Source organism: Diuraphis noxia, unplaced genomic scaffold (assembly GCF_037042655.1).
Source record: "Diuraphis noxia isolate RWA-SAM2 unplaced genomic scaffold, SU_Dnox_SAM2 contig0003, whole genome shotgun sequence".
NCBI classification, from domain to species: domain Eukaryota; kingdom Metazoa; phylum Arthropoda; class Insecta; order Hemiptera; family Aphididae; genus Diuraphis; species Diuraphis noxia.
Window position 1 is genome coordinate 18,604,096 of NW_028301713.1, and position 23,795 is coordinate 18,627,890.

The 23,795-nt window shown below is 28.8% G+C and overlaps 1 protein-coding gene across 6 annotated transcripts; it reads left to right on the top strand.

Moving 5' to 3' along the window:
- The first annotated feature begins 716 nt into the window (after window positions 1-716).
- On the top strand, window positions 717-22,338 carry su(sable) (suppressor of sable RNA-binding protein). 6 transcript variants are annotated; one of them, XM_089221803.1, is made up of 20 exons: window positions 717-834; window positions 1,143-1,265; window positions 1,415-1,761; window positions 1,844-2,155; window positions 3,497-3,644; window positions 3,717-3,793; window positions 16,938-17,115; window positions 17,249-17,479; window positions 17,561-17,696; window positions 18,071-18,270; window positions 18,342-18,563; window positions 18,657-18,716; window positions 19,201-19,354; window positions 19,425-19,506; window positions 19,792-20,045; window positions 20,195-20,298; window positions 20,468-20,647; window positions 20,801-20,958; window positions 21,035-21,254; window positions 21,316-22,338. In XM_089221803.1, the coding sequence occupies exons 7-20, from the start codon at window positions 17,014-17,016 to the stop codon at window positions 21,700-21,702; spliced, it is 2,490 nt and encodes an 829-aa protein (XP_089077929.1). In that variant the 5' UTR covers window positions 717-834; window positions 1,143-1,265; window positions 1,415-1,761; window positions 1,844-2,155; window positions 3,497-3,644; window positions 3,717-3,793; window positions 16,938-17,013; the 3' UTR covers window positions 21,703-22,338. The 6 variants fall into 6 exon arrangements, with proteins under 6 accessions (XP_089077929.1, XP_015364304.2, XP_015364301.2 ...); XM_015508818.2 differs by lacking the exon at window positions 3,497-3,644 and having other exon boundaries at window positions 722-1,265; XM_015508815.2 differs by lacking the exons at window positions 717-834; window positions 1,143-1,265; window positions 1,415-1,761; ... (1 more) ...; window positions 3,497-3,644; window positions 3,717-3,793 and adding an exon at window positions 12,461-12,876.
- Window positions 22,339-23,795: the final 1,457 nt, after the last annotated feature.

Consider the following 23,795-nt stretch of genomic DNA (forward strand, 5'->3'; position numbering starts at 1 on the left):
ATGTCAATTCAGTGCTAGGTATATGTTTTTTTATCATTTCTGTCCAATCATGAACTCTACCTTTAGGTATACTGTAAAATGTAAATAAGATTACATTTGTATACCTAGTAATTTATTAGTTGAAAATGTTTTTATATTTCTTCAACAAAAATAAATTACCTGTGCATCATTAGGCCATTTTTTTCACTAGTGCCACAACCTTTAATTGAGCAGTACCTCATTGTGTTTAAAACAAGTATTTAAAATGTTAATAAATACATTGAAATTGATTTAAAATATATAATTTTAAGATTTAATTCAAAAACCACATGAGATTAAATTTGATTAATATAATATTATCTTCCCAAATCCCAAGGTTTATCAAATAATAAATATTTAAACCATAGCACGATTTAAAGTAAAAAATGAAAATATTTCAGATTATTTATTTATATTTATTTAGATTTTATAGAATAAAGCTTGGAAGAATTGATATGATAATATTTTATAATCCATGATACCCTTTAGTATTAGTCTGTCTCTCTCTCTGAATAGTTGATTTGCCTTTAATGGACGGGGGGTGAGGAAAGCGCAGTCCATCTCTTTATATGTCTATGGTCTACATCGATAGAAAGAGACAAGACATAACTTAGGTATCATGGAAGATATTTTATAATTTCATGGTGTTAAGAACACATTTATCAATTAATAAAAAATTGATATCAATCTCTTTCAATCTTAGATCATATACAATGATGATCTAAGCTTTCAATAAACTTATGGCATGGTGTCGGTGTGGAGGAGTAGCAGTCCATATCTTATTATGTCTATGCGAGTCGCAGACTTCAAAAACTGGTAACGGATAGCACTGATAGTGCCTTATCACCTAGCCGGCAGCGGCAACCGCTTATAAGATATAACTTAGAGACGTTCTTACGATGTCCAGTTAAAATAATTAACCGTCAATTAACTGGTGGAATTTTGTCAGTAAAAATCTCACTAATCGTCGATTAACCGTTAACGGACACTGAACCGACCTTAGAAGTTAGAATTTAATAATATGCTTTAATAGCCGTGTCCCTTATATTATAATTTAGCCGGTTTGGGACACAGGAAGTTTCTTCAGTTTCTTGATACTTATTCGTTTCTCGTCGTTGGTTAAGATGTAACGGTGGAAGGATAATGCAATTGAATGCAAGCGGCAAACTACACAGTGCACAAGTGCAAAACGAAAACAACTTTATCGGCAATGCTTGATACTATGCAATTATGCTAGTGCTTACCAGGTTAGTCCGTTATTTTGTACACAGAACATAATTTTCTTTTATATGTCTCTGGCAATGAACTTTACGAATTCACTACAGAAATCGTAACGAACAATAGAATATATCACACGACTCATAAATTGTAATCATATACTTTATTTTTTGACTAGGTCACGAATGAGCTTAATGACAATTAGAGATTAATATTCATAAGAAAATCTGCAGCACACGCAACCGGTACATTTTAACGGAATTGACATGATTTATAAGGAAGCTTAGAGGACAGCAGAGACAGAATGTGCCATAGCCATTAACACTTGAGCACCTTCACGCCGCACATGTACATGTATTGTATACTTAGTAAATTCTGCTTAAATTACTAGAAATAAACAATTTGTTCACTGTTGAAAATTATCTATCAACCATTATCAAAAAACCCACTAACATCTGGATTGCTGGCAGCTCGCATGCAACATATATTTCAACCCTTTTTCTATCAAAAATCAATTCCAATGTTGTAAGTATTGTTTAATCAACTAAATTTAAACTAGGTAAGTATGAATAAAATTAGAACTGAAATATATTTGTTGCGTTTACAGGGATTAGAGAAGTAACCCAGAAATGGAAGGATTACTGAAGCCAAAAATACTTCAAGTGGATTTGTTCATTAACAAAATACCATTTATTGAAGATGTTATGATACTGATTTCAGATGTGTGTGTTGTCGTTGCCACTAATGTTGAATCTATTCTCAGGTATTGAAGTCAACATAAGTACTAGTAGTATATCAGAATCAAAGGGAGATGATCCAGCTCATATTACAAAGAATAACAAATTTATTCAAATACTTCCTGAACAGATATTAAACATAGTCAAAGAGAGGATGATAAACTGATAATGAACAAACACTGGTAAGAACCCGGCAAAGCCCTTAAACATAAGGCCAATCCAGGTTTTTAAATTGCTCTATAGTTATTAACCAAAGCCCCCTGGTATTTTTCTAACTTTTCATTACACGATGACTTAAAAATAACAACTACTACTGAACTAGCCAAAACAATGAAGATATGTTTCCATAAAAATTTTAACATGCATAACAATAACCTAATATCATATGACATGTACACCATCATCCTCCCAAAAATCCCACCACGCAGACTAAAGCGTATATGGTGTAGAGATCTATTAAACTAGAAAAGGAGGTGTTACCAATGAGTTTCTTCCTCAACACGTTATTCATGCTATTTTATTCTATGTAAATACATCAAATTTGCTTATTGTAATTATTGTGTACAGATTGTAAATTGTCTTTCATAATAAAAAAAATTGGGGGTTGACGCTACGACAACAAGAGCTATTACCATGTGTAACTGTGGGGGAGGTAACTATTGGTTTTGGTACTCGTGGATGTTTTGGCAGAATTTTGAATGGGCACCCGTACGTTTCTGCCATGCCCGGTTGGGGGCGGCGATCTCTCTTTCCAGACAGCATGAACTGCCCAGAAAGCGATGCCGCCCATGACCAGGATTCAAACCGACGCCTCAATCTGCCTGGCCACTACACCCCCAGCTTTTATATTATTTAGATAACATAAATACAATTTAAGTTATCAGTTTGAGAACATTAAATTTGTATTGTTTTTTCATTTAATTATTAAAAATTATTGGTTAGTACTATCACAAAAATTAAAACACCATAAAAATTTAAAGTTATAAAATTGTAATAAGTATTATCAATATTGATTGTTCTTATACTACTTTACAGAAAAATTCAAAACATCGCCTGTTTTTAAGAAAGTTTATTGTGGGTTATATTTACATTACAAATTTTTATTTAAAATAACAATAAACTAAAAATCTGTTACTGTAGTAAATAGTAATGATTATTAATAGTTTTAACAGGCAGGTGATAATATTAACAGCTCTTCTATATAATATTATACTTTTATTTATGTATAGTTCAAAAGCTGGAGATTGTGTATTGGTGTAAATGTTTGTCTGTTTTCCCGATTTGAATCCTGGTAACGACAATCAAGCAATAGATGCTAAAATAAAAGAGTGGTAATTTATTTAAGTTAGGGTTGGAGGATGATTGATTAAAAAACCTGCTCCTGATTTAGATTTTTAAACTTCAAGTTAACATTTTTCCAATGACTCAAACCATTTAAATATTATTTTAATTTTAATATTTACCATTAATTAATTTATTTATATTGTCATACATAATTAACTATTTTTTGATTTTATTTTTAGAATAATATGCAACTTTTGCATTAATATTATCCAAACAAATCTTCAAAAAAATTATTTTTCTTGCGGAATTCATTGTGTAGCTGATAAAGATTGCTTATTGTAGATCCAATATTGAAACAATGTTGACATGCTGGCATCAATATATAGTGTATCATCAAAATTATGCAATTCATGAATAAATAATATGATTTTATTAATATATCCTTGTATTTACTTATAGATATTGTGAACCAAAATGTCAAAACATAGCTTAATACAGTGGCATAGCCAGGAGGAGGGCTGAAAGGGATGCAGCAAGTAAGAAGAAAACAATAGAACTTAAAATAATAAATATAATGTAGTTTTGCAGTATTTGTAGTTGTCAGTTTACATTTTTGTGTCCGTTCAATATAAAAAATTTGTATGCAGTAGAACATTATCTTACATTATTCTTACATTGGCTTTTTACGATATTGCAATTGTAAACAAGATATGAAAATTTTTAATTTAAAATTTTAGTATCTTACATACTCATAATTCACACAATAATTAAAATACTGAAACACAAATTTGTTATATTGTGCATAAGTTAGAAAGAGAAAACAAGTACACTGATATATAAACAATAGATTTTAAGTTATGTATAATATGGCTGATATCTTTTTAAATTATTATTAAATTTGTGTTTTATGTTCTGTTAAGTATAACATACTTTTTTGAAAGGAATGGGTGGGAAAAATATAAAATAGTAAAACATAAATTATGACATTAGATTTATTGCAATAGCCAATAATTATGTACCTTGACACCTTGTACCTATAACATATTATATTCTAATTATAAAGACTATTATCATTGATTATAAATACTATTTATAATCAATGCTATTATACAATATTTCGTAACATTGATAACTTAAATCTAATATACTGCCTAATTTCCCAACTGAAAATCTAACGCTCTTCAATTTTGATCATTCATATTTCTATTATAATATTTGACTAGGATTGTCAAATTCCTGTGTAGATTATAAAACAAATAACAATAATAAGACACATGTAAAAATTAACAAAACTATTTGTCCTTTTAAAAATGTGTGGCAAACTGGCAACAAGACTCCTATAATGGTAATAACTAATAAGTATGTCACAGTGACAACTAACCGGAAATAAATTTAAAAAAATGATTTGGGTATACGAGTATCGGAGTATATACCTATATATATATATTAAGTGTTGTGTTGTAATAATGTAATATAATACTGTTTCGACCAATCAGAACAGAAATTGTAGGAATTTTTAACAAGTTCGTATTTTTTATTTCTGCGACTATTATTACTAATAAATCGACATTATTCGAAAGTATACTGATTGGTATCAAAAGTCAACCAGCACATTAGAAGTCTACAGAGTGTCGTGTCGGTTGTATTTTGACTATTTTGTTTACAAAATATGTCTATTTTTTAGGACTCAAAATTTTTAACACATATAATATTATTGAGAAGTCTCACAAAATTTAAAACTTAGTTATTATTACGATTCAAACCAAGTGTTATACTACTCTATCATCCCTTGTCTCTAAGGAGTTCTCGTATTTTGATATAAAAATCTATAAGAATTAGAAAATAATTTAGTAAATATTCCTAAAATCAGAATAATTTGAATAAATCCATTATTATATTAAAGAAACAATTCGACGAATTATATGACCGCTCCAACCACCATCACCGTCTTATACGGTCACTGGTTGGTGAGGTAAAATAATGTGAAGTAACACTGCAGTTTACTGTATTCTTTTACCTATGGCTGACTGCTCTTTATATTTCAAATTTTCGTTCTCGACACGAAAAATCTTTCGACTTGTACCTCACCATTGCGGCTTAGCTGTTCTGTTATGTTCCATATTATTTATTAATTATTTTTACAATTACTTCCATAGTTTCATTCCAGAGCTTTCGCGCCTAATCCGTTTGCGGGATTACGCTGACCCACCGAAAATCACCTCACCTCACCAAACTACTGGCAATCTTTCTTTAACTTCCCGTCACGATTCTTAACCTAAACCTGATCATGATTTCATGTGGCACGTACCGCACCGTTTCCGATTATGTTTTTTTTTTTTTTTTATCCTGTAGCGTAAGTTTTATTGGTTTTGACGATTTTCAGAAAGTATCTGCCTGAAAAAAAATTGAACGATGTAGGCAGTGTTGAATCCAGGTATACTTCAGGAGGGGCGCCCCCCCTGACAAATACAACTTTCTGACTTTCAACAAAATGTACTTATTTATTAAATGCACAATACTAATTTAAATATAAATAATTAATAGGTTTCTAATTTATTTTGTAATTTTTTCGGTACTTGTTTGTTATCGCCCCGCCAATACACCGAATAAAATTTATTGCCCCGCCACTCTTGTTTGTTATCGCCCCTCCAGTACATCGCATACAATTTATCGCTATTGCTAATCGTTTGTGATATATTTTAGAAAATGAGAAAACTAAATTTTATCATTTTTATGATAATTTTCGATTAGTTCGTTACAATAATTTGCAACAAGTGGGATTCAAACATAATACTGTAAACCACACGTATAATTTTGTCGATCCGGACACAGGGGCTCACACCCAACATATTGAGAGGTTGTGGGGTTCTGCTAAATGGGGCAATAAAAATCGTCGTGGGACTAACAGAAATTTTCTAGAATCATATTTGGCAGAGTTTATGTGGAGAACACGTCTCGGAAAACAATACGCATTTGAAACTATCCTCAAAGATATTTCCGAATTCTGGCCTCCATTATAACTATATATTCATAATATATTTTCTACATTTTTCTACATATTTTATATTTTATACATTTTTGAATTTAAATTTTATACTATACATTTATATATTTAACACTATTAAAATAAAATAACATAATATTATACATTGAAATATTTTTTTTTATTTATGGAGGGGCGATAACAAACAAGAGTGGCGGGGCGATAAATTTTATACGGTGTACTGGCGGGGCGATAACAAACAAGTACCATTTTTTCAATATTTATAATTTCTGAATTGTAATAAATTATAACAATACATTTTATAATATGTGACGACATTAGATTAACCTTAGATTGATTTAAAAATTTAAAAAATCGGGTAAGTCGTGGATGTCGCTCTGCTGTACCGTAGGTTACTGTAATGGATGGGATTAAATTTGAATGCAATGATTGGTATCATTGTATACGAAAAACGATTCTGAACGGAGATGATTTGTCAGTCTAGGATATATATTATATTTAAATATTGACATATATTCTATTTTGAAACAAATATTTTTTTTTTTCAATTAAGACGCATTTTGCATAAGGCATGGTTAATCAATTATTGTAGTTATCATAATTCATAATACCTTATATTATCATAGATATACGAATACCTGGTTTGAGGATAAATCGTTATCATTACGCGATTTCATAAAAATTTAAAACTCAAACGCTCATAACATTGTTCCTATAATGACGCATTGACGCTTCAAATTTTCTCTATAGCTATTTGAAGCAAAACTTATGGAAAACTTGGTGTTAAATTTTATAACCTTAGATATAAATACAAACAATATTATGAATTTTGAACTACAAAATAATTTGAAAATATTCATGGTTTTGACAAATTTTTGTCAATATTTGAAATTCAAATGCTTATAAAAATTTAATTTGAATTTCCGGTGGACATTTTTTTCAAAAAATTGATAGGGCCATAAAAATTTTATCGACACTTCAAAAAAAAAATTTTCAGACAAATTGAAAATTTCAGTCGTCTATAAATATCTAAAAAAAGTCAAAATATTTTGAAAATTAAATCATATAAAGAAAATGTCAATCTTAATAATTGGTAAAATTTTCAAGTATCTATGACTTATACATTTTGAATAATAACAAATGTTTAAAATCGTTTGAGGATAAATCGTTATTGTTACGCTATTTCGTAAAAATTTAAAATTCAAACGCACTTAAAATTTTTCCTAAAATGATGCTTCGAGTTTTCTCTATAGCTACTTGAAGGAAAATTTAGTTTTGTATATTTAATCCTTAGTTATAAACGCAAAAAATTTTATGATTTTTCAACTTAAAACTAATTTGCAAATATTCATGATTTTGACGAATTTTTACCAATATTTGAACTTCAAATGCTAATAAAAAAAAAATGTGCCTATGTATTCTTATAATTTTTTAATCACTATAAGAATAACTTCTGAGGAACTTTGTATTACATTTTCAAATTTACCGACACTTCAAAAAAAAAAATTCTCAAAAAAATAAAATATTTCAGTGGTCTATTAATAACTCAAAAAAAGTCAACACTTTTTGAAAATCAAACTGTATATATATAACACTAACATAAACATTTGGTTAAAATTTCAAGTATTTACAGTGATTAGTTTTTGAATTACAACGATATAAAAAAATCAATTTGGTCGAAAACTGGTTTTGTGTAAAAATTCCAGTTTTTCTGTCATTTTTTTTTTGTTTTTCTCGATTTTTTTGAAAACTGTTGGAAAATGTTTACTTTTGACCTGTATAATGCACCAAGGATCTTCAATTTTACATCGGAAACCACCCCCAAAGTTTGAAATCGAAGCATTATTTCGACTAGTTGTGCTGTACACAGACACAAAAAAAAAACACACATCATTGTAAAATCAATACATTCATCACTTCGTTCAGAATCTAAAATTAATAATTTGTTTTATAACTTTTTAAATATTTATAATTTCTGAATTGCAATAAATAATAATCAATAATAATAGGTAATACGATTTATAATGTGTGACAACCTTAGATTGATTAAAAAATAAAAAATAAATAATTTGTTTTGTAGTTTTTTATAAATTTGAAATGTCTAAATATAAATTGTAATAAGCAGGGCTTAAAACCGTTATCAATAAAGTCGGTAATCGGCTAATTCCTAATTACGCCACTGAAGCAGAACGATACCCTGTGCGGAATAAATATTTACCTACGATGAATACCTAAATAAGCAAAAATACAGTAAAATTTTAGAGGTGAAATATTCTCATCATACTGACATGTTGTACTTACATAAGGAGCTTCCCCTCTACACCTCTCATATCATGTGCAATAACCAAAATAATTTTGTATTGTATTAATTTATTTCAATTTTTGAAATATTAAGTGATAATATTATATTTCATTAAATAGTTATATCTAAGTATACACATTTATATAATTAAATAAAATTTCGTATTTATTTACCATCAGAGCTATAATACCTCTATGTACATGAAGTTATTATCATGCATGTATTGATATTATTATTATTTTTTTTTTTTGTTAAAATATTATCTTTTCAAAACATTTTGAAGTAACGTGCTAATTATTTTTTTGACAAAAGTTTTAGATTCTGAGCGGAGCGATGAATGTATTGATTTTACCATGATGTGTGTGTTTTTTTTTTTTTTTTTTGTGTCTGTCATCACGTTTTGGGGCAGTAAAAATGCTTCGATTATTGACTTCAGTACCTCGTTCTATCAGAAAGTGAATCTAGTTGGTACTTTGGGGGGTCAAAAGTAAAAAATTCTTAATACTTTTCTAAATAATTGAGAAAAACAAACTAAAAATTAAGGGAAAAACGGGAAATTTTACGCACACTCATTTTTCGACAAAATCGATTTTGGTTTTTGATGTAACTTTAAAACAAATGACCATAGATACATGAAATTTTCACCTAATGTTTATATAAGTATATTCTATCCACCAATTTTCAAAAAATTTCGACTTAAGTTGAACTATTCATAGGCATTTCAAACTTTCGATCATTATTAGTTTTTTTTTTAATTAATATCGATAAAAATTTATTTGTTAGGCAGAAAAGCTTGAAAATTTAATACAAGGCTCTTAACATATTGTTACAATAGCAGTTGAAAAATAAAAGAAATTCATAGTCACAATTTTTTTTTATAAGCATTCAAAGTTTGAATTTTGACAAAATACGTAAAAATCACGAAAATTCACAAATTATTTTAAGCTAGAAATTCATAAAAAATTTTCTTTTTAAATCTAAGATTTAAAAATTTAATACAAAATTCCTTACAAGTTTTTCAATCTTTATCACAGATAAAAATTCCACCAGATTCAAATTAAATTTTTATGAGCATTTGAAATTTAAATTTTTACAACATTGGATTTTCACTTTTAGCGATTTCCTTATTTTGGTGTAACTCTAAAACAAATTACCGCAGATACTTGAAATTTTGACTGAATGTTTATATAGGCGTTTTATATATTTCATAAAATTTTCAAAATATTTATTTGTTTTGAGCTGTTTACTGACATTTTAATTTTTCAACTTTTTTAGTTTTTTTTTCTATAAATATCAATAAAAATTTATTTGTTAGTGAAAAGCTTGGAAATTTAATACAAGGCTTCTAACACATTGTAACAATAGAAGTTAAAAAATATTAAAAATTCGTAGGCACGATTTTTTTTTATAAGCATTTAAAGTTCAAATTTTGACTAAATACGTAAAAATTACGGCAATGTTCAAATTATCTTAGATAGAAATTCATAAAAGTTTTTCTTTTTAATTCTAAGATTTGAAAATTTAATACAAGGCTCCTAACATATTTTTACAATAGAAGTTGAAAAATAAAATAAATACATAGTCACAATTTTTTTTTTAAGCATTCAAAGTTTGAGTTTTGACAACATATGTAAAAATCACGAAAATTCGCAAATTATTTCAAACTAGAAATTCATAAAAATTTTTCTTTTTAAATTTAAGATTTGAAAATTTTTAATAATCTATAATATATCCTAGACAGATAAACCGTCTTCGCTCAGAATCGTTTTTTATATACAATGATATAATATCATTGGATTCAAATTTAATTCCATCCATTACAGTAACCCACTTGTAACCTACTGTACAGCAGAGCGACATACACGACTTACCCGCTTTTTTCAATATTGCAAGGATGGCGTCTATAGGCGCAATTTCAATAAAATAAAAAAAAAAAAAACTAAGGGTTACCTACTTATGTGCTATACTTATGTGTTTTCTCATTTTAGTTTTTTTCTTGTAGGGAAAAGGTTTTGATGCATAAACAAGAACATTATTTGAGGGTATTAATTTTAAAATTGGGGTGTTTAATACCCCATAAGCCTCCCCCCAATTTGCGCCAACACATGGTATCATCCTCTTATATTATACAGGATGTCAGCTCAGGTTTGTTTGCTTACTCTCCAAGCCGCGTGCAACATTGACAAAACGCATTCACGAACAATTTTTTTTTTATGTTTAGAATAATCTTAAAATTAAAATCAACCATTGCCAAAATTATTAAGAATTATATTTTTGAGGGTATGTCAAATACCATCGATTTAACTTAACATTGTTTAAATGTATGATTGTTTTTTTAAATTTATTTTTAAAGTCAAATAGTAATTAAAATATAAAACAATAAAATGCCGAATAACCTTAAAAAATATTTTCCTTTATGAATAGGTTGTAGGTACCTATATAGTGAAAGCAATATAATTGGCAATATGGGAAATGGGGGATGGACTATTATTATGATTGACGCAGTGAGCTCTACTGCTCGATTCAATGTTTCACGTCTTCATGACTACTTGTATAATTGTAATCAGGTGCTCATTGCTTTATACTTATCTAATTTTTTTAAATACCTTAATCGTACCTACTAAATACTCAAGTACTGTTATATTATAGGATTATACGGTCCATCGTTAGATATAAGTTTCGTCCTAAAGTGAACGTTTTAATGACGCCCTTCTTTAAAGATATTTTCTATGCATTTGATTTCGTCGCCTTCAATTTCTTTAAAATTGTATGACGTCCTACATTTCAACGCATGACTTGTTTGTCTCTGGGCGACGGGCCTGAATTTACGTCATACGATAGTAGTATAAGTATTGACGGGACTTGAAAAGACCGACTCTATTATAATAAAGACGTCAGTCGAGAACTCGAGACATAGATGATAAAAGTTCTTTTGTAATCTAGGTCATTTTAAAGCATCACGAGGAGTGAGGAGTACCTACCCAAGTGAGAGCTAGTGTTGTGCGTAGGGAGGCGTGACTGCTGACCCGTGACGTGACTTACAAGTACATAATACATATTATGTTGTTTGCCATACGTTCTGCGCTCTTTCGGTTAGATACCAGCACACCTGTTATATTGTAGTAACCACGTGTCGCCTCGTGGTGGGGTGTAAAGGTCAAATATTTTATCTTATCAGCTATCGACTTATCGTTGTTTGGTTTGTCGAATGACGATTTATCGAAATTTCGAGTTAAAATAATTTTGCGAAATAAGAACAATAATTTCACAATAATCACTGTACCGTGCGTTCGTGCTATCGTCACGGAAATAGAGCGCAGGCAGGGAAAGTCCTAGGATCGGGGGTGATCACCCTCGTTCGCGTAATCATTTCTTGATCAACGTACAGAGCTTTGAGTATATTATGATTATCGGTCTTCGAACCCAGCAACTGTCATAAATCTAACACCATAATAATTTGTTTTGCCAAGCATAATCGAAAAATGATTAACCATTTCCGTAGCGTTGACGGAGATTTTCAAAGTGCAGTCGTTCTGCACTCAGGATTAGGTAAACTTGGTAGTTCTTGATTTGATTTGTCTTTCTTTCCAATCGGTTTTCGGTCGCGGTTCATGGCGTCCGGAAGACAAATAAATTCCCTTCCAAAGTCCGCGCATGGCGCTATCTAGCAGACGGGTCGACGCAAAGCAGTTCCGACGCGTGACCCGCAAACTTGGCAACGTCGCAGTGCGGGCTCAGAGACGCGACGTCGTATCCCACCACTGGTTATGGGTGGGCGGTGTGGAGGGTGACCCGTCGAGCCGTTCTCATCGTGGTACCGCCCTGCCCCGCTGGTCTAGACGGGAACGACGCCGCCGCCGCCGTCGTCGTCCGCTGGCGTTGTGTGCGCGTGCGGTGGTGAACGCAGCATTCCGCGGCTACCAAGGACAGGCCGACCGACATTTTAAGTGAAGCCGCGTAAAAGTCGGAACTCAGCCCAATGTTTGTGCATCGATTGTATTGTAGAATGTTCAAGATGCCTGCAATAGTAAACAGTACTAAATAATAAGTAGTAGAAACGATTAAAACATTACAATAAATAATCATCTAAGTATCCATAAGTCCAAAATCATAAATATAAATATAAATTATTTAACTTAAGTGTACAAAGTGTTAAATTTTCGTAATTACGTTTGAAAAGATTTTTTTTTTGTCGAACCGAATGGAATATTGACGTACATTTGGTAAACTGTCCTCAAAGAAAGCGACGAAACAGCCTCCAATAAAATGGCCCTTGTCACCAATATTGACGGGCCAAATTTACTCGATGAAAGGTGCAGTAAACAATGAAAAAAAGTCAATAAGATGCGCCCTTTAATCAGGGGATACGATTTTTTTTTTACATATATATTATATATTATTTATATTTATAATAATTAATAATTTATAATGAGCTTCGTATTCTCGGTTATCGTAACTAATAACTATATATAGTACCTATAGCTACTTTTCTGCAGTATCAGGAACAAAAAGTACCTACCTACCTAAAGTGTTTTTGGGTTTTGGATAATACCTATGACGAAGTATAAAACATGTAAGTTTTTTATTTTTTCGACAAGGATCTGTCATTGGTTTCGCGACGGAAACCGATTCCAAGCTTTTTAAAAAACGGCCGAAGGTAAATAATCAAAAACCGATATACATTTCTGTAGTTTTTGGCTTCGGCGTCCGTCGGTATGCGCATCGATTGGACGCCGCCATCTTGTTTTTTTTTATTTCTCGATACGTATTTGCGGTATATGCGTATGTGTCATGTATACGATAATATGTATATCATATCCGTGTTCGTCGATGATGTGTTGTGCAACACGCCTAACCGCGCCCCTCTCCACCCACTCACATTGAATTATAAAAAACCTAGACCGTTCACTCGGTGTCTCGGCCCGTGGTTTCTCCTCTCTTCTTCCGCTTTGTTTCAATTTCACGACTGGGGCGAGTTCTTCTCATACCTTTCTAAATAATATTCTATTAGTACTCTAATCATATCTATGCTATTTCGTTGTTAATACTACTAATATTATTACTTTTATAATAATTATTATTTTTCTGTCTGTCGCGCGCCACCACCACGCTGTAGAGCATACATATATATTACATAACGTGGATGTACCCTCTTTCTTTGCCGTTCGAAAAGCAACAGACGACGGCTGCGGCTGCCGCACCAACGCCACCGGCGCGGCGCCCCTACCGTAAAAATAATAACAATAATTTTCGTCGTCTCCGGCCCGCCTCGCCGACTGGGGGCCCCCCTCCCCTCGTCCCCGATCCGGTCGATCCCCGTTCTCGAGAAGATCTATCACGCTTCGATGCCGTCCGGCCGCAATGGCTGCATACTGTGCTGGCCGAGCTTTGTCCACGAGAAGAATCATCATCGCGTGATAACATTCATTTCGCGTACTCTTCTTTCCCATATCTTACTTCATTTTTACCATAATACAGCAATGCATTATGTTATGTTCGCATACGCTCATAATAATATTGTGATTATACGTAATATAATATAAATATCTATTGATTATTCGTAACCACAATACTAAAATATATCGAGATATTTTTTTTTCGTTAATTTTGTTGCCGACAAACCATCACCAATCGCAGCAATCGTCGTTATTGTTAAATCACAACAAAGACGTTTTAATGTCATACGTCATCGTAATAATGCAATGCATCCGAGATCCCATTACAATAATATATAATAATTGAATCACATCATATTTAATTATTAGATTCACACATGACACATCATGGTATTAGACCAACAAATTGTTCTAAGGTATCAGTATAGTAATATAATCATCATAATAATAATACAATATTAATGAATCAATATAACTTAAGTCGTATAAACAATATAGGTAACTACTCGATATTCACGATTAAGTACCAGATTATTTAATATTACATTCGGCGGAACTTAGGTTTTATAGATTTTGTTTTTTTTTTTTTTTGCTTACCATCTATTTTCACCATACCATAATGTCATATAATATTATTACGTTTGTTTTTTAGTAATAGGAAATCGATGAATGTGACTTAGGTACAGTAATGCAATGACTCTCCGTGTCCTACATTTGATCGGGTGATCTGTTGCGTTTTGAAAGTACATTATAATATTATCTCTTATATATTATATTATTTTTATTTGAATGCTTGATACTCATTAAATTTCTCTCGAAAATTGTATCTTAAATAGTATTTCAATGCAGTAGTGTTATATTTTTACTCGCTAATATGTATTTTATTTTATGATCTAGACTCTTATTTTTTATATTTCGTTTTCACAACTTTTGGTAAATTCTGATTTCATTCTCGTTGATACGAAACTATAACTATAGCTGTTCTATTTCTTGAAATTCCTTACATATACGCTTTTTAATTTCTAAATTCTGTCTACGTATAATATATAATCATATTTGGTCAAAGTGTAAAGTGCATTAGGCATATTATTTTATATAATGCGTTAAAATACAAGAATTTCAGAAGTCAATTTAATGAGTTATTGAGTGCACACTGCACACTGTATATTGCGTTGTTGCCATTTTGTCGGAACTGTGTTGCTCATTAAATCGTGATTTTCAGTATTATGCAGTAGGTATTTAAATTGACCAAAACTGTGGTCTATGGTTTTTCTAACACTGCTTATTAAATATTAATATAATTACATGTTCGTAAAAAAATATATATATATATTATTATTAATTATGTTTTATCTAGCTATTATCGTATTAGTTTAAAACTAAAATATTAGGGTTATTATTTATTAACATAATGATTCCTAAAAGTGTTCCACGTTGGTAGGTGGTGTTTATTAAAAATTATATTATTTTGAGTATTTTATTTGGTATATTAATAATACAAATACACATATCGTTTGTTTTTCTTCAATACAATTGAAAAATTTAATGTAATCCTCACCGATTTACCAATGTCTATTTAAATTTCAATAATTTTATATATCTATATTATTTAATACATTGGCCATATAGAATTGTATATTATATTGTCATAACACTAGTGTTTAAACTTAAAAAGTTAAAAACATCGCCCAAATGCAGTACCTGCTTATGATTATTTAGTATACTGATTTATTTTTAAAAAAATTTAAATTTTTTTACTGAATCATTGATTGGCAGAATCTTAAAATGGAAAAAGTTTTGCATTAGTAAGAATACATTACATTAACGCTCACCGATTCTCAATAAAATTTTTTTAAATTTTGTATTCCTACCGATTTTTGTAATTAAAAATTTCGGATTGTTATCTATAGATTTTGTATTGGTGGTACATATTATTTGAAATATGCGTAAATGTAATATAGAAAACAATGAAAACATAATCTTGTAATGCAACGATATAAATAAGTTTTCTATTTTGTTACGCGTAATTTTCTATAGTTTATTCAAATATCGGTCGTATTATCTCATTGTTAATTTTATGGGCTTATATTTTATAATTAAAAAATTATATTAATTATCTTGGTGTGTAATAAAAATATTAAATTTTTAGTTTATACGAATATTTTCATTCTTCAATACACGCATACATAAATTTGCAATCGACGTATTCGACAAAATTAATTTTAAATCTCATCAATTGTTATTGCAATTTTATTAATTATTACATTAAATTATTAAAACAATGCAATTCGTAATATTTTTATTTATGATCTCAAATACATTGTTTTAGGATTTTTTTTTATTTATTCTCATATAACTATATGACAACAAATACTAACAGAATTGTAACAATTAAATACTAGGTAGAAACTTGAATTTAATAGTGCTTCAAATAATAGTAAAACCAAACTATCATTAAAAATAACATCTCAGCTGATTTTCCAAAGTATATTTATAGAGAATAAATAATATTTACTCTATGCTAAAAGTTATTAATTTAACTCATTTGTCTACTAATGTATTCATTGCAATCACCTTAATAATATATTTAAGTAATCAACAATTTAGGTTCTACCAATACTGACTCAATTACCTAGTAGGTATTTTGATGGAAACTAATCATCTTCATTTAATTCTTAGAAAATAATGAAGTATAATTTCAAAGAATATAATTGATTTTTAATCTTGTTTAAAATTTGTAATTACTGTAAAATATAACAATTTTAGTCGCTAACATTAATACAATAATTATTAATTTACATTAATTAATTAAAACCAAAAAATTTGCTTATCATAAAATTATTTTTGCTCAATATGTTTCTGATACTGTTTTGAAGAGTTAGATTACATTCATGTCAAATAGAAAATAAAATATGATATTTCATTTAACAAATAACTATAAATAATAATTTTAGCTAAAATATTTTTAATTGTTTTAGTAATGGTAATAGTTGCGAAAATGAGGTTGATGAAGACCTTGAGGATGGAGAGATTTTTGATGAAGATGATACTGAGATGGTTGAATCTACTGAACAAAATACAGAGCCTAAACTATCTAAAGAAAATTGTCTCGGAGAAGGTGCTAAAGAAAAAGATTTTGAGCCTCCATGGGAAATGGTAAATAACAAAGCTATACGATAAACTATAATTTTTTCTTAGTAATAGTTGTATACTAGTTGCTTCTAAAATAAAAATAAAAATAAAATTTGACCATACATAATATTTTAATTTGTTTTGTATGTGTTTTTAGGAACAAAGACCTCAACAATCTTCTCATAAACAAATGATACACTCCCCTTTACATAAAAATTTTGCTGGATTTAATAACGGCAGACCTAGGGATAGATTTCCTAGAAATAAAGGGACTGTAATGAAACGAGATGTTGGTTATCAAATGGATGATGATAGACCTAGACGTAAAAGACGTAGATTTGATCAAAGTGATGAAAAAGAACAACCCATAATGAGAAATAATCAAAATGTAAGCAATTGTCTGGATAATTGAATAGAATGTGTGGTTTATTATTTATTATATTTATTAATATTATGTATAATCTGTTAGGGCTTATTTAATAGAAGAAAAAACATTGATCCACCAATAGAACCTGTTGAGTCTGGTAATGATGAAGAAATGCCATATGTAAGAGGAACCAACAGTCCTGACATTTCAAGCTTTGAGTCATTTGCTCAAGAATTTGGTAAATCATCTTTATTTATCTAATATTTCTTAATATATCTTAATTTAGTTGTATTAGAATCCTGAAGTTATTTTCAGATTTATTTAATTTTTATAATTTTTACGTTTTATATATTTTCTTGATATTAATTGTGTATTATTTTTATATGGCAACATATTAAAATCAATACAAGTTGATGTGATTTTTCAAAATGATTTAAACAAATTATTACAAACAAATAATGTTAACTTAAGAATACAATTTCACATTTAATGAATTAATATTATTTGTTTGATAGTAAAGTTTTGTGCATAACTGTTAAAATTGTTTATGCCTCAACATAATTGTAACATTGTTGTTTATCATACATCATAAAATTAAAATTTTTTTAACAGAAAATGACGAAGAATTTCGCCCTTCAAATAACTTCGGCCGTAGAGGAAGAGGTAGACGTGGTGGTGGTAGCGATATGGATAGACGAAATAGGGGTATGCCTATGAAACGAAGAATGATTGCTGGATCAGCAATGAAAAATAAACGATCTGAAGACGAAGAAAAAGTTTGTCAATATTTCCTTCAAGGGAAATGTCTTAAAGTAAAATTTATTAGAATTATACAATAAAATCATGAATTTATTTATTTTACTGTTAATATTTTATTTTAAAGGAAAATAATTGTACCTATTCTCATCAACAACCAAATGGTCGTAAAATGGAATTGTGTAAGTTTTATTTAATGGATTGTTGTAGTAAAGAAGATCGATGTACATTTATGCATAGCGAGTTTCCTTGCAAATACTATCATACTGGCATGAAGTGTTATTCAGGTGTAAACTGTCGGTTTAGTCATGCCAAGCTTGATGAAGATCAAAAAAAAAAATTATTGAAGGTAACATGTTACGAGCAATTACATTGTTTTAAATATACTATTCAACCTACTGAATTACACAATAAAAATAATATTTATTAATATGTGTTTTAGTCTTTTGGAAAATTACGGTACGATCCACCAGAGTATGAAAATGAAAATCAAGATTTTAAGGTATTTTTATTTAAAAATTTTTTAATTTATTATATACTATATTTGATGTAAGAAAATGTCAGCTCCTCATTTGTTTTGTCGCTGACCAACAAACAAAACACCAAATATATGTTTAGTTGAACTTATAACTTACCACTTTAAATATTGGATTTGATTCATCTATTACCTAATTTTAAGCTAATGTCATTACATTAGCTTTATTATGATAATTTAATTTTTAAACAATTTATAATTATTATTAAATTATAATAATTTATATGCTCATAACATAGCGACACAGGTTATGTCATAAATAGTGATAATAAGTGAATTCATTCTAACATTATTGTAACAATACAGTTTTGGTTCTGTTGAACGTAAGTTTCCTATGTTGTTTTTTTAGAATGAAAGAGAAAAAAAATAATGCGCCGCGACATAATATTGACTATTGTTTATAGTTTATTCTCCATTAATTAATAAATATAATTGATATTTTATTTTTCAGAACGATTTTGAAGAGGAACCAAAACCACCACCCTCCACAGAAACTAATTTTGTATCCAAAAATGATAAAAGTAAAATTCCATCATTATTGGAAATGCAAATACCTGTACCTCCTGAATTAAAAAGCACTGAGAAAAACTCAGATGAAGATCAAGGTATAATTACACAATATATATATATTTTTTTAATATGTATGATATGAAAACTATTATATTTTTCTTTTAGAGGCTAATAATAACAACAACAATAACAGTAGTACACCAATGCCATCGCCTTCACAAGAAGAGCCTATGGTTGATGACATATTGTAAGTATTACTTATAATTGAACATTTTGGCAAGTGATATAGGTACCAACCAATTAGTACAGCCAATAATAAGTAGGGTATAATTAATTGGTTTTATTGATCACTGTTTGTTACTACACTACACTAACAATGTCAATAATATAAATCAAGTATATCCAACACAATTTTTCAGAACAACTATTTAAAATTATACAATTGGTACATAAAATCCTTGCAAAGTTTGCATTTAAGTTATTGCTTTTACTTGCTCAATTTTTAGTATAATCATATATTTTTTTATTTTAGTGATATCAACGAAACTGAACAAGTACCAAATGGTCTTCAAAATAATCGCTCAATATATAAACCTAGAAAATATCAAAAACACAAAGATAGCAAAGAAAGACAAAAACAAGAAAAGGATATTAGGAAGAAACAAAGAGAAGAGAGACATGAAGAAAAAAGGATAGAAAAAAACCGACAACGAAAAGAAGACTTGTCCATACAGACTAACGATCATCCTTTATTAGATGATCTAAGTGATGATGATGAATTTAATGGCAAGTTAAAATATAAAATAACTTATTATCCCTTACTAAACATAATATTTACTATTTATTTGTTAGTTAAACATGTACTCATGTTTTTATATTATTAAATTGGAGCAAAAATTATATAGTTTTATGATTTGTTTTTTAATTGGTTTTAGATCTTGTTATTGATGAAGAAAAATTCCAAAATGATGTCAAAGATCAATTGCTACCAAAAAAACAGAAAGAGCTATTAAAACGAATTCAAGTCCATCAAAAATATGTAAGTTCAAAAATTGTTAAGTATAGTTGATGTGTTCAATTTTTTAGACTAATGATAATTAAAATTAAACAGTACACAATTAATAGATTTAAATTATAAATTAAGAAAATTATTAATATCTTGTTATTATTAAAACTGAGTTAAATGTTTTGATGACAATTGTTTATAGTATAATGAAACAGATTTAAGTGAAGATCATTATAGTCAAGAGGAGCATTATTCTAGTGATGTTTCAGAGCATTCAGTTTCTACACCCATAAATAATCCATTAAATAATTTTCAAAATGAAGAAAAAGAACAGTCACCGACAAATTCTTTATCTAAGTCAAACTCATCAAAAGTTGAACAAGTATGTATCCATACAAAATAATTTTCTAAAAAATAATACCTATTATAATGTTTTAATTCTAATATTTGTGTAATTTCAATAGTTTCTTAAAGGGCAATATTAAATTTATGAATTATTTTGGTATTAAATATATTATAATTTATATTTAAACAGGTTAATCTTGATAAAATTACTATAAGTGATGATATGGCTAAACTACTCAACACCATAAAAGCATGTGTTGATAAATCAACAACAGTAGATCAACATTCTCCATTTCATTTACCAGCATTGGAACAGCCTTATAATTTTGAAGAAACTATTCAAGAAAAGTATGTTCACATCATGTCATTTTAATCAAAAAATAATCTTCCTTCTTTATTTAATACAATTATTTTGTGATTGTAGAAAAAGTATTATTGAAGAATCTCCTGCTAGTCCTACTACTAGTGATGGTTGTGCTGTGGAATTTGGAAAATCAGATGTAGATCTAAGACAACTGCCATTTCAATTTCCTGTTGCAGCAGCTACCGAGATAGATGCTTCTCTTGATAGTCATCCACCAATGAAATATCATATGTCACCAACCCAAGTGTCTGTACCAGATTACTCTAAAATTCCACCTACGGTAGATAAAATTAATATTATTTCAATTGAACAATTTGATCAAACTTTTATATTTTATTTAGATGGGAATTGATGATCCAAGACTTAAACGTAGTATAACAGCAGCGAGGGATCCAATGTTTGTTCAAAATGTCCCTACTACTGTTAGCGCAGTTACTGTTAGACCAGCAGTGGCTCCTCAAAAAAGTTCTACCCGAGATCCTAGAAAACCACAACAAGATGTTAACACCTGTGCATCAGCTATTCGAACTCCACTTCTACCAACACCTAATCCAATTCAACCTCGGCCCATGGATAGTGATATGAGGCATATGCCTCCACCTATAATGTGTCCACAAATGATGGCGGTACCTAATGATCCACGCAGGAAACCAATGGTTCCTGGAGATCCTAGACAAAGGCATCGTTTTGATGTGGACCAAAGAATAAATAATATAAATTATTTTTAATTTTATAATTATTTAATAATGTTTAAACTTTATTCTTCTTAAATTATCTATTCTTGGACTTTTTGTTCAATTTTTTTAATATTATGTTATGTACACTTATTCAATTACTTACTAGTAAACAATTAAATAACAATGACTGATTTGTTTTTTTGTAGTTGAAATCTTAATACTATTGTTATTAAGACTGTTGCAAGGAAAATTAAGTGAAAATTAAGTGAAATGTAATAGATGATTAAGTTTTAAATTAGTGAAAACATTTTATTATTTTAAGGGATCATTTGTTTTATATCAATGACAGTACTACATTAGTTCTTAACATAGATATAGGTGATTTATTTTGTAAATTAAAAATGGACATAATTTGTAAGTTATGAAATAATATTTTTTTTATGTACCCGAGTGCTTTATTTTATCATTGTTATACCATAGTTGAGTATTACAAAATTAGTATAACTAAAATACATAAATACTGTTATGTATATTTTGAGTTATGTAGCTGTAATTTTGTTGTCTATTTTTGAAGTATTCGCTTCATTATACATAATGCGATACCTATTTAGCTGTTGTACACAGTGACTAAAAGTATTAATACATTATATTTATGATATTGTATAGAAATACATTTCTGTTTATTTATGCCTGTTGTTAGTATGTGAACTTATTATTTAATCGATAATTTAATTTTTATCATTCAATATTTTTATATTTAATAAAAATAAAAATAAAATACTTGTATTAAATAATGGTATGGCAAAGAGAGTAATCTAAAAAATTGGTGTGTTGTCAGTGGGTAGCGGCCAATAGATATCTAATTTATTATCAATTACTAATTTAATATTTTATTTGACATGTAATTTAAAATATGATGGCAAATGACTATTGGGTTTATGATGATGTATAGTAGAATCAAATATTGTTAGTTTTATTTTTTGGTTAGAGAAGAAAAGGAACTTGCTTATATTATATTATATAGGTATACGAATGTATGATTATAGTTTATACTGAAAAATCATTTGACCAAGTTTGATGAAAATTTCAGAGATTATGCATAAATATTATTGATGGACATTATTGAACATTTTCCTATATATTCATAAAGTATTAAATATTTAAATATATGATGTTTTTAAGTTTTTCTCATTTATTATTTTATAAATTAATTTAAAATGTTTGTTCAAGACTTCAATTAACATAAGTGTAATAGTTAAATAAACAAAAAAAATCCCTCACGTCAACCTGCTATCAAAATCGATTCCCTTGAGATTGGGTATCGCGTATAGGGATGGGTAGAGATACCAAAATTTATTCGGCACGTGACGCATTCTCTCGCTGGATAAAGTATAATATATAGGTATATATTGATAATTCAGCAACAAATTAATATACCTGTTAGAAGAAAAGAAATATTAGACAGATGAATAATTACTTAACTTGGTAGACTACTAAATGCAGGCAAAGTTGAAGAAGAAAATAATTTTAACTGCAGGCAATTGAACAATTTTATTACTGAATGTCTGAATGACATGCATAAAATATAAAACGACATTGATTATTTGAATTTCGGTTACTGGTATGATATTACACCCGTACCAATATAGATTTTTCAGAAACAATGGCAAAAACGTTTTTATGAATTATTTTAATCGTCACGTAGGTAAGCATCATGTATCTACTATACTTCTTCTGTGTAATGATATGATACAATATATATTATATATACCTACAGTATAGTGTATACACTTAATTCGTTTGATGACAGTAAATAAAAAAAATTGTATTAGTAATCTTATGTTTTATGAATCATATTTCATAGTAATACATTAAGGTATACTGGACGAGCAGAAGTTGAATACCTAATGTTATAATGATATAATGAATAAATTTTGATTCATCAGAAAAAGTTATTAAAATTTAATTATATATTATTGATAATTTATTAGTACTCGTCACTTTAACGCTATACTATCGTTAAAATATAATTGTTACTTCATGCTTTAGATATTATAGTAATAGTATATTTGGTTATTACTATTATTATACTTATTAATATTGATCTAATGATCTATGACAGTTAATAACTACAAATATGCGTA